The 15,896-nt window shown below is 36.8% G+C and overlaps 1 protein-coding gene and 1 non-coding gene across 2 annotated transcripts in view; one reads left to right on the top strand and one right to left on the bottom strand.

Annotated features, from left to right (window-relative positions):
* Window positions 1-14,365, bottom strand: part of LOC139151610 (eukaryotic elongation factor 2 kinase-like) — a 29,484-nt gene extending 15,119 nt beyond the window's left edge. The window contains 3 exon segments of the mRNA XM_070724524.1: window positions 12,527-12,694; window positions 12,696-13,148; window positions 14,195-14,365. Of these exon segments, the coding sequence (XP_070580625.1) occupies window positions 12,527-12,694; window positions 12,696-13,082 (555 nt within the window). The 5' untranslated portion in view covers window positions 13,083-13,148; window positions 14,195-14,365.
* Window positions 14,366-14,678: 313 nt separating this feature from the next.
* Window positions 14,679-14,760, top strand: Trnal-uag (transfer RNA leucine (anticodon UAG)). Its single transcript has one exon. It is a non-coding gene; the product is annotated as a tRNA-Leu (tRNA).
* The last annotated feature ends 1,136 nt before the right edge of the window (window positions 14,761-15,896 follow it).

Raw genomic sequence — 15,896 nt, 5'->3', positions numbered from 1 at the left:
AGCATGCAGGCTTTGTAGAAGAACATGTACAAAGTCGACTCTGACATAGTTCACTGCTTTTGGAAGTCTAAAAGAGTTCCTTCCAAAATGTTGTGACATCTTTTGGATGTTCTGCAATGGGGTATGATTAAAGATAAAGTGTTTGCACGCTTCAATTACATTTGAGCATTTTTCATGAACTAATTTTAGAAGAAACAATTAAAGACATATCCTACTTTTACTAGAGGTTTCTACTATTTCAGCAACGCTGGTTAAAGATATTTTGAAAACAAAAAATTGTGGAAGAACACAGACTGCAAGGAAAGTGAATATTTCTAACAAAAAATGTTCAGTTAAATACAACCACTGCAGCCAGACAATTAAAGCTCTACGTTGATATTTTTCTAAAGCCTACTCCAGGAAACACTTTGCCATCATTACTCAAGATATAAATTGCCAGGCTTTTCAAAATGCTATTTTAAGTTTCAGCACTTCCTGAAACAAAATGTATGAGATTTGATTGAAATTTGTGTGAACACTTTTCATAATGAAAGTGTTTTTTCAGAGAATAGTGATCTTCATGCCTGTAGCACGTCTGTCGTTGCTAAATATTACTGCGGTGTATTAAGACTCGCCACAGTAACGGAATGTTTTAGTGTCGTGTTCAGTGAAGATATGTTTAATATGAACATCTTGAGAGTAAATGTGAAAATCTTCAACTCTGTGCACTGTGAGTCAGTTTTAAAATATAGATCAGGTGACAGTATCTCTCACTTCAATATTTATTATATTTTCTAATTGGAGTTGTCCAGGCTAAGTCGTAAAACGCATGCATCTACATGCAACATGGGCAGCGTCAGGGATATAGATTTGCATGAGTAACTAACACCATTGTCGTCATTACTCCTGTCTGGTCTTTTGTATGGTGAAACCATGGCAACCAGGCTCCGAAGATGAGCATTGGCATAAATACTGGTGTAATACATATTGGACGACCTGGTAATAAATTACAAGTTTGCGAAAGGTGCGTTCAAAAAACACATGCCTCTGCTGTTATTGTCAAAATATCACGATGACAGTACTCTATACATCTAAACGTATCGATGACAAATGATGCATTAATATTTGCTTGCACTCCCATGCAGTTTCCAAACTACATCATTGCTGTGGTTTTCCCTGGCTTTTGGAAGTATCCATATTTTTTTCAGAATCATAACCCAGGAGAGTAATTAGTTGCAAGACACAAGGTTGATGGATGACTTCACATGCCTTTTGGGTCATCCTATAATATTCCTGGGTGACACAGCGTAACCTTTGCACTGTCTTCATAAATATCACATATACCATCAAACACTACTGTCTTTTTTAATACACATCTTGATCAGCACATTTTGATCCAGAAAATTGCATGTTTAAGGCAGAATGAATATCACAGACAATTAAGACATCACAATATTTTTTGACAACAGATATCTAGTGACGTGCCATCTTACACTCCAGGGACTTTTAAAAGATGACTCAATCATTTTTAAGAACTTTGTGATTCAATCATTCACAAAACATTAGTTTTTACTTTTCCAACCTTTATAGATTTCATTCCTGATGTATTTACTCTTTTTTCTACAACAGACAAAACTGACCTATTTAGCGTGTCTAAATCTGACCTGTTCCAAAAACATGCCTGGAGAGACTCATGCCTATATGATATAAACCCTATTCACACGTGACAAATACGATCTTTCTGAAAGTGGAAATCTAATACCGGATTCATTAAAATTCAACATGTAAATCTGTGAATATTTAAAAATATGAATGTGATATTTGAATACTCTTTTGTTGTGAATGATACGGTTGACCTTGTCACCTGAATTTCCTCTGCACTTCAAGGTAATAATATATGGACTACCCCATTTATTGTATCAGGCAGGTCTACCCTGAAGGGCAGAGTTGACAGACCATGGCATATTTACATCACTTTGCACTGATGGCGTCCCTCTTTCAGTGTTCCAGTCTAGTGACTATTTGCTGGGGGTTCATCCAGGTCAGTGACTTTCGGAAATCTCACAAGTAAAATGCTTGCATACTAACAAGGCAGATCAGAGATCACCTCCAGCTTTGTTTTTTTATCATATGGAACCAAAACTAAAAACTTGTTTATGTGCAGCCATACAATATGAATTACTTGACTGCTGCATCTATTTCGTTAAATCAGAATGTCTCATGAAAATTAATGCCAACAATTTTGGAATAGCCTCAATCCAGTATCAAATGACAGAATTACTGTGTGGTGAGAACAGTCGCATTTCAGTCGCATTTCAGCATTTTGTGACACTCCCATCGGATAAGGTCATACATGTTGATGAACATATGCTATTGAAACTAGAATGGGAGTTTCCATTCAATTGGGTCAAAGTTCGCCATGGTGTTGACTGACCCTTTGTTTACTGTCCTGAAATGAACTCTCTTCCTACCATGCATCAGAAAATAATACAGGTGATATTTTTATGTGAATAAAAGTGTTTTCAACAAGCACCTAATCTAAATATAACTGTATCCTGAATATTTTCTATCAAGTACAATATAGCAACAATGATATCCTATAAAAGCAATAAAAATGGATGTGAAGTTTAATGTAAATTTAATACCCAACTAAATATTTACAGGTGTCAGAATTCACATCATCAAACTGGGTTTTTTTTAGACAAATACTCAATTTTTCTAAAACTATCAAGGCTCAAGCAGCACAAGAAAAACTGAAAATGGCTTTGCATAAATTTTCTTGCTAGCCAGCGGTAGCACTGTTCACAGTTACACATTTGTTACTAAATATAGCTGCACACGGGTAACATCGCGGTCACTGCTGCTTGAAATACAGACATATTTTCTAAAAGCTGCATACATATCTGTTTTTGCAGCTTGTAGTCTAAGCCATGTACCATTTATTTATAATAACACTTGGAGTCACTTCTAAGTAGTATTTTGGTTGTTCTTGCACCCGTAATTTCTAAAAATGTTGATGATTTTTTTTATTTTTGCATATCAATAAGAGAACAATGACGTCATTCACAAACAGCTCTATTCACTAGAATTCTGCTTCACACTGGCAGATTCTACTGATGAACATGTATCAACATCTGAAGTTGTCATTTAAACACATAATATGCATTCAAATCTCAAGATAACAGATGTAAAATGGTCAGATTATTGGAAATGAGGCAAAATTTACATTCACAGAGCTTGTGTCCATATCATACCTCCTGTTCTAAATATACTGCAAGTGCAAAATTAGAATTTACCGAGAAATCACCCTGTGGCTCGTGAAACACATTACTGACATTAACCGCTCAGTGTACAGGTACTGATCGTTGTTTTATTCATGGTGTTTGACGTTGCAGTCTTAGACTTGAATTCAGGAACAAGCTGACATAAAATGTCGTCAATAGCTGCAATACACAGAACTGTATGAAAACATGTCATTGTCAAATTCATTTTCATATGCGCAAATCGTATTCAACTATTGGAAATATTACAGTTCTGCCATTTGTTGGTTATTCCGACAGACTCATTCAAATAAATAAAATACCATCATATTTTGTGACTTTTCTTCCTTGTAATTAACACAATTTTTCATGCATAATGAAGCAGAACTGCTATTAAAATGAAGTGAAATTGTCACGATTCTTTTTCAGCGCCATAGCTGGCACTCCAGAGCAGAATGTGAATTCAGCAATCAATCAATTTAAATTAAACTTGTTAACCTGACTCAGCAATATAAATGTCACGGTGCAGAGTACTATAATGATGCTGTGTTTTAACTAGTTGTGGCGGAACTGCATGGTAGAATTTATGACCAACACGTTTACGGTATGAGTTTAGGGATGTCATAAATTATGTACAATTCTAAAATTCAAGTACATTTAGAACGAACATGCTTGGGTGTACATCTACACAAATTATGACTTGCTTATATTGTAGTTGATAAGACATCTAACTTTATATATATGGCTATATGATTATTAGTATAAACTGGAAATTATACTGTACACATAATTCTCTTTCTCCTGATGGTTCACAGTGTACAACTTTGGGCATGACTTATTGTCAAGCATGCCAAATTCCCCAGGGACCATACAGCTAAGGTTGATTTCCATGATAAGATTTAAGGTAGAATGCTGCTCGGGGACAGATATTTGGACTCTGAAATTTTGAAATTTTTAGTTTTATGATATTCTTTGGCCCACCTCTTGCGGGTCATTTTAAAGAGTACAGTGTATGAGGCAAGCCAAGTTTTTATCAGCTTAGTTTTGTGAAAATCGGGTATTTTATTTCCCTGCATAGAGATAATAAACAGATGATGGTCATTTTGCATTTAAATTATCCTCAAATATTGTGTAATTTGTTTCTCTAGCACAAAACTTTGCTCGTTGACCCACGATTTATATTCTTGTTTTGAAAGAGAATAGTTGAAAGTTTGCTTGAGAAAAGTTTGAGCAAAAATTTAAGCCTTTCCTTTTTGAGGTGGAATCCATGTTTTAAACATGAAACTTGTACATGCTATAACATGCTATATAATTCAGTTATTTTTTCAATTTGGAATTGTACCATATTCACTGTTACACAAAATTCAATTCAGTCTGAAATTCTGAAATCCACTCAGCAGAATCTGTTGATCAGCGAAATTTATCAAAGGTCAAAAATCTGTCCAGATTTTTAGTTATTTTTGAAAGGGGCAGATTATGCAGATTATACGCCCACAGTGACAAACTGATAGAGAAAATTGGAGAGTTGACGGAATGGAACATTTTCCCTCCTGCATCAAATAAGGTCCTAACATCTTCATTAGGCTAATATGTATTAAATAGACTCAAATTGTGTCATTTTGGCTATTTTATCAATCAAATTGATTTAACACAGCGCAGTTGTAAATGTTAAAGTTATGAACAAAGAAAAAATCTTTCTGTATCATCGAATTTTCACAATTTGTATCTCTACATTTTTTATCTCATTGATTGCCTGATGCAATAGGCTTCAGATTTCACTATATATAGGCACAGCTACACAGAAGAAACCAGTGATTCTTAATGGTTTTTACTCGAGGGTCACTCAAGACACACATTTGAAGAACCTGTGAAAATCGATTTCACAGCCTGTCTAGACTCTATTATGAGTGTGAAGATGAATGTTTGAAGTGATAATTATTACATCATTGAACACACTTAGCTAAGTCAATATTATAAGATTACTCCATTACATAACAAGGCTGCTACAGCTCTGCAGAAATGACATGCACTAGTCCACGGCCCTAGTCCACCTTTACTTGAAGATAGAAAATGGCAATAGCAGTATCATCATTACTTTGAATTCCTAACAGAAATCATCATGTGCTATAGCTACTCACATGTTTTGATCTCATTACAGATAACCTCTCATGCGACACAAAAATAACCAAATAATAAACTTTACCAGTTGGTAACTGAATTAGTTATGTTTTTTCCAGTGTCTTGCTTATGTTTCCCACATATGCGGCATCAATTTTCTGTCTTCATACTGTGCTTCACTACTGCAGTATTCCAATGTACACAACGTGTCTCAAGCTTGTTATTGCTGCAGAAAAACTTCATCTTTCAACATAATTTATCTGTCCTTTTTTTTAGGGAAGCAGACATGCATACATTCTGAAAACTGGGTGTTTAATTTTTAGACCTACTGTTCTAATAGAGCTGTATCACTTTGGAAACTGTTGGAAAATTGTAAATAGTCACCAATATTATGACGCATGCATGCCAGGGTAGCAACATTAGAAAGATACGATGATTAGATAAACTGCCTCGCCAGACTCCAGGTTTACAAAGACAAACTCACATGTCACATTTTGAATGTATATACAAAGCAAGACACTATCAGGTTTTCTTATCACCAGACATGTACAACTTTAAAGCAAACTTTAATACAGCCATACTCATGATGCACTGGTACATACTCGAATTTCAAATTAAATTGTTGGTAAGAATTTTGTTGGAACTTTCCTCCAGGTAAATTTTAACCATTCCCTGGCTAAATCAGAAATTAAAATCAGTGGTCGCTGTGCAAAATTTGGTACTGGGAAAACAAACTATCTAACATTTACCAATAATTGAAATTCAAAATGGCTGACATCCTTGTGTTTACTGTACGGGGAAAATCAAATTTTTAATTTTCATAAAACTAAGATGGTGCAAACTTACTTACTTCGCAATCTTCAAAATGAGCAGTAACCAGAAGAGTACAGGAAAATATTTGAGAGTCTGTGAAAATCTGTCCCGCAGGCGTATTTTCCTGAAATTGGACTGGACTCCAGAATTTTTCAGGTATTTTTTAAAGTATCACTCTCAATAATAAGGATAATAGATGCTCCATCAGAGATTTGAGAATGGTTGAAAGCGATGGTACAAAGTACATCTTTTGTGACAACGTTATCTCTTTTGTATGTTTGACAAGAGATAGAGTGTTAGAAAACACACACATTTAATTACACAATAGCAAGCTATAGATCTCTAAGGTTTACATAGGAATCATTGATACAATGGAAAATGACATGAACGTTTTAATGGCGCTATCTCTGCTGTTTATTTTGCCACTAATCTGAAAAAACGATGAGAAAAGGCAATATTCTAACAGTTACAGTAATATTTTGATCCCATTGTCGATTAATAATAGAGCATGTTTGAAATTATAAACAACTTGTGGCTAAAATTAGTTTGTTTCAGTTCCAATTATTTTATTCAACTGAGCAGAAAGTACATGTAATTATGTAAGATATGTGTTCTCAAGTGACGTGACAGAAGCAGAAAATATCATGTTGGTGTTACTCTGGTTTTTTCCCTGAGATAAAATTATTGAGTCTCCTCTGCCATAATATTTACTGACATATTCCAATGTAAAACTGTTTTTCACATATCTTTAAACAATTTAAATTTTCACAGATGATAATCTTCTGGGCTATCCAAGCAGGAAACTTATGTACAACAGACTGCATAAAAATATTATATTTCATAATAATCTTTGCCAGTCGAGCGAGATGAGTTCGTTAAATCGAGAGAGATTCTTTTCCATATGTAGTCAGATAGCAAGGCTGTGAAAATTCCTCCGCTGCCATAATATATCAGTTCTGCAACAATATCTGATTGAAAATTAAAGACAATTTGAATACACTCATCATGTAGACTGCATATTCAATGGTAGCCAGTTCTTATATTGTGGAAGGGATTTCTACATATTAAAGTTTTCTGATACATTTGATAACCATGTAGCCTTACAATGACGCACATTACCGATGTTTGTGTTGGCAAGTTTGTCCATACACAGCATGCCAGCAATCTCCCTAAAACCACACTATTATCGGTATATCCTCTTCTCTTTTTAAGAGTGAAAAAAGTGATGTTACAAATGAAAATATCATCAACACGTCAAAAAATACTTCCTTAATATTACCCACAGTACACAGAAAATTTTTGTGTTGCAATGAACAGCATGATTTTTCTTCCTAAAATAACATCTCTTTATTTTTGTTCCGTTTTCCTCTTTAGGCTATGAAATCTTGTGATATTGACAGAATCAAAACAGTCACCTGATCACGTCATCACTGCGGTAGCATATGGTAGTGTTATACACCAGCACGTACATGTACAGCAAAAACACCATAAAAAGCCATTAATGATATTCTAAACAACTCCTGGAAATAATTTCTGAACACATCATGAAATAAAATTCAACATTAACGATATTGTTGAGTGAAATAATACTTCGAAGCAAATCCTTCTAGATTTCAAACGAGTATTACGGTTGCGGTCTTACTTTGAAGTAACAACTGATTTGGTTATATGATGCACTATACCAAGTACATATACCGAAACAATATTCATCAATCTGCATAAATGAATAATAAACCACCTCATATCTTGCAATAAAAGAATTTGATGCATCATAGGATGATTCTATTGACATCTGCCACGACTATAATAGGATATTCCTTTCTGGAAACACTGGGTCAAAACATTACAATAAAATTAGCAAGATTCTTTATGACCTCAAAATATTTCAGAAGTTACCATACTGTATTCTTACACGCTGTTCCGTAATGCTGATTGTAAGTTCAGAACTGTGATCTTATCATTGTGAAGGAATGGTATCTTTCAATAGACAAAGTCTAATAAAGACATAACGGTTAAGGCTTCAAGGATTTCAGAATTTGGATGGAAATGATAAAGTAGCACAGAGTGCACTGTCAGAGTCTGAGATCCACGGCAGTATTGATGAAGATGGAAAACACTTATGTCTAGACTTGCTGATAATTGAATAAGCAGCATGAGATGGAGGCTACTGGTCTTGAAGTGAACTGATTTATTGGCCATTAGCCATCAAAGACAGTGTGGGAAGCATCATCAGGGGGTTCATTGCCACTGTCATCTGAACTTCAATTCCTAAATACAGTAGTTTTGAAAATTCAGCGCAGCATCCCTCCTATTTTTAGCTCAAGGTGGCCATTATCTATAGTATAGGGATACGTACATTACAATTTCCGAGTGGCAGCACATCTACACACTGTGCATCGGGCTGTTCACATCGCCTTTAGATAAATTTGTAGCCAATGTAACAGCAAGGCGTTATTATTAATATCCTGTGAAGATACGGCATTTCCACCATCAATAGTGTGCAACTGCTGAAGTATGAAAAGGAAATATCAGTGGTATCTGATATACCATGACAAACTGTCACTTTTGTTATTCTTCAATACTCCGACCTATGCCTTTTACTGTAAGTGGCAAAAAAAAAGTTGTATCCCTTCTGATATCACATTGTAACAAAAGTCTAGAATTCAGCAAAGTTGTCGGATTTGTAATGTGCATGCGGATTTGAGAACTATTTTTTGTGTGAGAAAGTGGTGAGAAGTGTAGATATTGACCTTATCATTACTGAATACAAAGAGTGACACTAGTAAGACATTGTGTTACCATCTATTTTGTTGATTTCTGTCATTTATGATAGAGCATCAATGAATTGTTCTTAGATGAACACAAAATACAAGTTTATAAACGATGATACAAATCAAAAATATAAAACAGTAAAAAAATCTCATATTATGCTGAAATTACATCTCTTGGTTAGTCAAGTAAACAAAACCCTAAAATGAATTTTATTTTCATCCAAATCCATATACCCCACCTATGGGTGGGTGACAACAGGGAAGATTTTCATCTATTTACATTGTGATGTTTGGGATGTGGTAACATTAGTCAGGGAGAACTGTGTCTGACTTCACACAGGAAATGACAAGGCTGATTTCATTATTCCTAAAATGGTCATCAAAACATAGTGACCTGTGTATAGAATTTGCAATTACCACGCTACAATGCTAACCAAATTACCACTACGCATTTATGGCTTTCAGAATTCTGTTTATGCTTATCTACCAGTATCTTAACAGGGATATCCCACTACTTCGTCATAAATTGCATGCACAAAAAGTATACGTCAAAGCACTGCCACCACAAAACCTTATTATTTTTTCTACAATACATTACAAGGGTATAAAATGTTTTGTTATGTTGTCCTTAATACAGCCTCAGTGACGTAGATGAATCAGATGATGCCCAGACAAGAATAATTATCATTGGTCGTCACCAAAACAAGTGCTGGTCAGCCATAAAAGAATTTGACCTGGTGTGAACTTTGGATACAGACACAAAACTGTAGGACCGAAAAGGCGTCAATAACTGTTTGGCCTGTTATACACTGTTTCATTGGACTGCTGCCAATATTCGTTCATAAACACTGTGCTGATCCAGATCATCGCCCAGTTTCTTCCAAGGATGAAGACTCAAATCTCTATTGTTCGCTTTATTCATTTAATAAAACCATGAACTAATACCCAATTTTATTGATGGGATTATCATGTATGACTGGGTGTAGCTACGCTCAAAAAGTAGGTGGTAGAATTACATATTAAGTGACAAATTGAATTGAATGAATTGATGAGGTAGGGGAACAACGGAGTGGCAGGGGACAGTGGAGTGGAAGGGATCTTTTTTGAAAAAAGTTGCCGGTACTGAAAAGCAAACCAGATGGTTAATTTTTGCCAGCTACAAGCTCTAATCTACACCCCTGCATGAACAAAAAATCAACAGGAAACTAAATTTTAAGCAGCTTTCCATTCCACATTGTAAGCTGTAGTCTCTTATACCGTACATACTGTATTGCATTAACTCAAATGCCAAAAAAGGAAATATGAGAAAAATTCATAAAAGTTTGATGTTCAATAGACAGATGACACTATTTTATCACGCTTTCCAGCTCTTTGAGTCATGGGAATGCATCTAATGGGTAAACACTATTCAGGATTGTCTGCTTCAGGTTCAATAAACGCACAGACAACCTTGTGAAGATGTCAAGGTCACTTCTAGAGGAACATGCAAAGCATGTGAACCTGTGCAGACTTCTTATCATACCAAGATCAAGGCCAGTGCCGATGTTGACATTGAGTGTTCAACCCTGTATCTTTTTGCTGTGTAAAGTTTATCAGAGTACAAATCTGTTCATCACTTTATGATGTTGTGGCAGTTCCACTGAGAAAGTCAAGAAACCAGGACACAAGAATCATAGCAAAATGCAGATTTGAAACCTCAACAACAAATTATTTAAAGGGAACTGTTTTTTTATTTTTCTAAAAAAAAAACTAAAAATAAATATTCCTCTCTGGCCTTCTGTATTCCACTGTGCTGCGTCATACCATGACCTGTTTCATGAACACAACAATGCAGTTATGTCAGGGCTTTATTTTTGTCTGCACTGTGACCTTTGTCACAGGAATTTTTATGAAATGTTTGGTTTCAGAGTACAGGCAGCAGTATATATTTATTGCAAACTCAGCACATTACAGGGTTGCCAAAACAGCGACACGAACACCAGTCATATGACACAATAAAGGAGTTGGTACAGACGCACAGATCTATTTATTCAGATGTACTGCTCTGCAACTGAAATATGACCTAGCATCCTTCAGTTATGATTGGCCCTCCAAAACTAATATAATATTATCATTTTTCTCTTTCCCTGTCTTATGTTTTTTTCTAGTTTTAACTTATTTTTAAAATTGTTATATATTATTATTATTTTACCATACTGTATCGACAGATGATATACTGTAGTAGACTAAGTGTAATAAAGTTATAGTCTGAACGATTAAGTCAGAATTGCTATTTTACACCCGACTCCAATCAGCCTAATTCTACAAGTACTGATTGTGAATAGCCTTGACATCTGTACAATACATGTACCCTAGCAAGACAGCTTCTCATTTGTGAATTATGTAACAAATCACGGTCCCTCCACAAAATGAGGGACCGTGAACAAATTCAAGTCATTGTTTGTTCATGGGAAATAAGAATGGTGAGGTCTTCAGTGTAGAATACAAATGATTTGACAATGGGATGTGTAGGGTGCCGCTGCTGCTAAACTCAGATAAATCAATGACCACTTGCTCATTATCTTGACTGCTGGTTTGATTTGTCTTATATAGCTTTTATGTACAGTGTTGCTAATCACCAAACAGTTATCAATGATTGCTGTCTTTACAAATGGCACACAGTCCATGAAACCAACAATAAGATGCTAATGATATGCGTAGTGTACAAGTTTAAGGTCTCCTCGACTAACTTTCAGCTGGTTGCTCACTTTCTACTATTTTTACAGTATTTTATACAAAGGCACAGACTTATTCTACCTTCAACTTAAAACTGATAGTGATTTTGTAGCTCATTCTTTACTATTTTTCATAGTATTTGATAGCTGGTATCAGACAGTTCGTGTTAGTGTCAGCTGTAGTGTTGGCAATACAGACGATCTGCCAACCCTCGGTGGCCTTGCTGGATCAGGGTGTTGGGATTCACTGGAATTCTATTCATAGTTGGAAACCTTCATTCAGGATTGTAGTGTATGTACTCTCTGTTGTCCTGTTTAGCTCATGATAGGTGTAGCACTTGAAAGGGTTTTTGTTTTACCATATATTATCATGTTTAAAAATAGAGTACTGGTAAGTCTATATACTGCGTGACATATATGGGCAATGGACATTGGAAAAGTTGAAACAAGCAAATTTTAAAACTTTGCTGTCAAACAAATGAGCAAAAAAGCACAGACAGCAACCTTGTCCTCAGCAATACAATCTGTTTTTGAATAAAATAAGGTCACCCTCTGTGTACAGAGCAATAGTTCTTGAATGTCAGCCTAGGCTTGTCACCTATCTCTTTTCAATGTTTTCAGTTCTTCTTTGCCATATTCAAGTGACGACATGTATACCTGTGGGTCACCTTTTAGACTTCAAAACATTGGTTTGAAAACCCTGCCCAACTCCGTTCAGTGATCTTAACAGTGATACCGGTAACAGCCACCATCTACAACACCTGGCTGGACTTTAATAGTGTCATATTTTCCAGCCTGGCTGGAATTAGTGTCATATTTTCCAGGCATAAATGGACATTTTGTATGTAATATTCAAAAACAAAAGCCTCACCTCTGGTTCAATCTTGATCAAGACATCATCACACACCCATGATTTCTTGACTGCATTGTATCTATGTCTGATGGCCGTCTCTGTTTCCAAGGCATCCAAGTTGTACTTTGCCCAGGGATCTTCATAGCTGCCACCCCTGATCTTGAAGAAGGCGTTCTTCCATTTCTTTCGACACAGCTGGTGTCTTGGTGGTGATTCTCACGGGGCAGGAGTTGGACAGAAATTCACTCTCTTTTGTCGAGTTGCGAGGGTTAGACTCAATTTTCATGGGTAGGCTGACTTTGAGATTTGGGCGAGGGGCCTTCCTGTGATAATTCTGCATATTGTTGATGCGGTTGTAATCGTAGTTGTCCTCGGAGCTGAAGCGTACACCTTTTCGCTGGTTATCGAGTTGCTGTTCATCATTATCATCATCCGTGTTTTGGTTGACTTCATCTTCCTCTGTGATGTGACAGTCGGTCAACAGAGGCAGCAGATCAAAATCATCAAACTCATCATCATCCTCCTCCTCCTCATCAAAAGAAGATGGCTGGTTATCAACTGAGACTCTTGACATCTTGAGAAATTACTGGAAATCTCTTGCGTGTGATGAAAGAAATTTTGCAAGTTGCCTGAAAAACTCCTGCATATTGCAAAAGAAGAAAAAATAATTTTCACAATCAAATTTTGATAGTTCAACTTCCCACAAGAAATATATAGAAAATACAGGTACGCATTTGAGCATTTCAGTGACAAAATCCCTATGGACAATGTAAGAAGATATCCAAAATTGAGCACTTAGGGTAATCCTCATTCTACAACTGGGAGTGCCCAAGGCTTTGCCAGGAAGCGTCGACCAATCAGGGTTTTATTGACAACACGTACGTAGCGAGACCCTCCCTACCGTCTCTGCCCACGCACACTGCACTGAAGGTGGAACTGACGATGGCTGTTAGTCATAATCACGAGGGGATTCCCTACATTATTTACAGTTGTTCCAATATTTTTCCATCCGTCAGTTTCATCGATGACGTAATTTCGTTCAATAATTACATCATTAATGAAAAATGATTGAACGCCCTTTCAAAATATTATGGACCGATTGACTTCAATTTAAAAAGACAAAACGAATGCAGAAACATAAACAAACATAAATGTATTGAAATTCATTTATAGAGATTTCCTATGTTTAAAAATATTACTCGACCGAAATTCCGTGGAATGGCGGAGACTTCACAAAGTTAAAAATAGTTGATTTAAACATTTCTTAAAATATTCCGACGATTCACGTTGGTTTATTCACGCGTACTTCGAAAACGAAAACACATCTTCATGTGCAAATCACCCTACTCGGCCCGTCCGTCCGAGATAGAATGTGGGCAAGGGCGGATTTTTGTGGAGACGTACTCGGCGTCATTTTGCAAGAATTTCAATCACTCGGTATACAACTCACATATAAAACGTGAAACACACTATTCCCCCTTCTATGATTCAAACTGTATTAAACAGCATTGAACAGCAATCGTATAGCGCGAATAGCAAACACATTTTCATCGCAATCCCGATGTCACACTATTCTACCCGACCCGCGCCGCGGCCGGGCTAGCGTACGTGCCGTCCGTCGAGGCTAGGCATGGCTCTCTCAGTCTCTGGCACATATACTTAATTCTCTTTGACAAAAACACTTACTTTTGTAGATACCACTCCACTCTGCGAGCACCCAATTCCGTAAATGCAGGAAAATGCACCTTCGGGATGCGGTGTAAGCAGATAATTGCTATCTTTCAGCCAGGGATTGTTTCCTCGGTGTTGTGTTCACCGCGTAGTGCGTACCTTGTGTTTGCTTCTACAAATAATCGAAAAATCGTGTGAAATACGATACACGACATCCGCGGGTTATTTAGTATGCATTTGATGACGTCGACCACGTATGACGAAATTTGCATATTCCGCAAGTCCTATGTGCAGCATACTGATCATACGTATATACACTGGAATTTTCCGGTAACATTGCACATGGCCCGAACTACGCGTACATGAATTTTGAAATTTGAAATACTTTATTGTGAAAAAAATAAAGCATGTAGGTCTATTATAGGAGAAGGGGTGACTTTTCATAGAAATGCTCCCGATACAAGAATAAAATTTAATTTTTCACTTGACCTCAAATCAAGGTAGCGTGGCCGAGTGGTCTAAGGCGCTGGTTTTAGGCACCAGTCATTTCGATGGCGTGGGTTCGAATCCCACCGCTGCCAAATAAATTTTTCCTCAACAGTCACTTGTCTGCAGACATCAACGTCTTGCAGGTTAACGGTTTCCGGTCAAGGTCAATGAAACCATAGACAGTGGAGGGGGGAAGAAACCTTGCTGTCCACATTTCTGGCGAAATCGACCAATCAGCGATCAGTTGGATAGGGTGTGTCAGCAGTGGGCACGTACGCCCCCTTTGTTGACAGTGCGTAACCAGGGCATGGATGGGTCAAGGTCGTCTAGTGTTTACAAACAATATTCATCTCCACTGCCGTCCAGACTGTTGAAGTCCGACATGACCCTGCATCTTGAGGAGTTGATCAAAATGTTACGCCGGATTTATCTATGCTGCAGTGACACAAACCATAGACCCTCGAGAAAAACTATGCACAAACTGACGGGGCAGTGGGCGTGTGAGAACGTCGGCGCTTACGCAAAAATACCCATAATATTTGCTCGTGCAGTACCAGCTTGGTTAAAAAGTAAGAAGAAAATGATCAAAATCGGATTTTGAGGAGGAATGAGTAAGTTTTAAAAGAAACAAAGTGGAAATCAAAGAGAATGGGCTTGTGCCTAATATACGGATTCCTAAGTATGCATTCATGTTATGTAATGTTACTTTTACAACCCGTTAGTGAAATCTCATCCCATCTTAGCTCTGCATGGCAGGGCTGTGTGTTACCGGCGTTACACGGCCGTGTAACGCCGGTAACACACAGCCCTGCAATGCAGAGGCCGTGTAACGCCGGTAACACACAGCCCTGCCATGCAGAGCTAATCCCATCTATATTAAACTTTTATTGTGCATAAAAGTCTCATAAAAATAAGTGTTTAAAAATACTTTAAAAATATAACAGACACGAAAATGACATGTTGATGTATGTAAATATGTAAGTAATTGATGAAAGCCTTTTGGAAATGTATACGCGCATCTGCTCAGTACTCATCTTTCTATCTGTCAATCAAAACATAGACTCTGCATTTTGGAGTATCAAAGTGTAGTACAATTTTTCTAGCAAAATCTGTTGTTTTTCATAGCTTGATTGCGACGAAATTTGAAAAAAATTAAAAAGCATCGTTTCCTGGTGTTTATTTACTCACCGTAGACCAGACAAACTGATGAGTATATCGGCGCCGCATG

Source organism: Ptychodera flava, chromosome 15 (assembly GCF_041260155.1).
Source record: "Ptychodera flava strain L36383 chromosome 15, AS_Pfla_20210202, whole genome shotgun sequence".
Classification (NCBI taxonomy): Eukaryota; Metazoa; Hemichordata; class Enteropneusta; family Ptychoderidae; genus Ptychodera; species Ptychodera flava.
The sequence above is the reverse complement of the archived record's forward strand: the minus strand, read 5'-3'. Positions and strand labels throughout refer to the sequence as shown.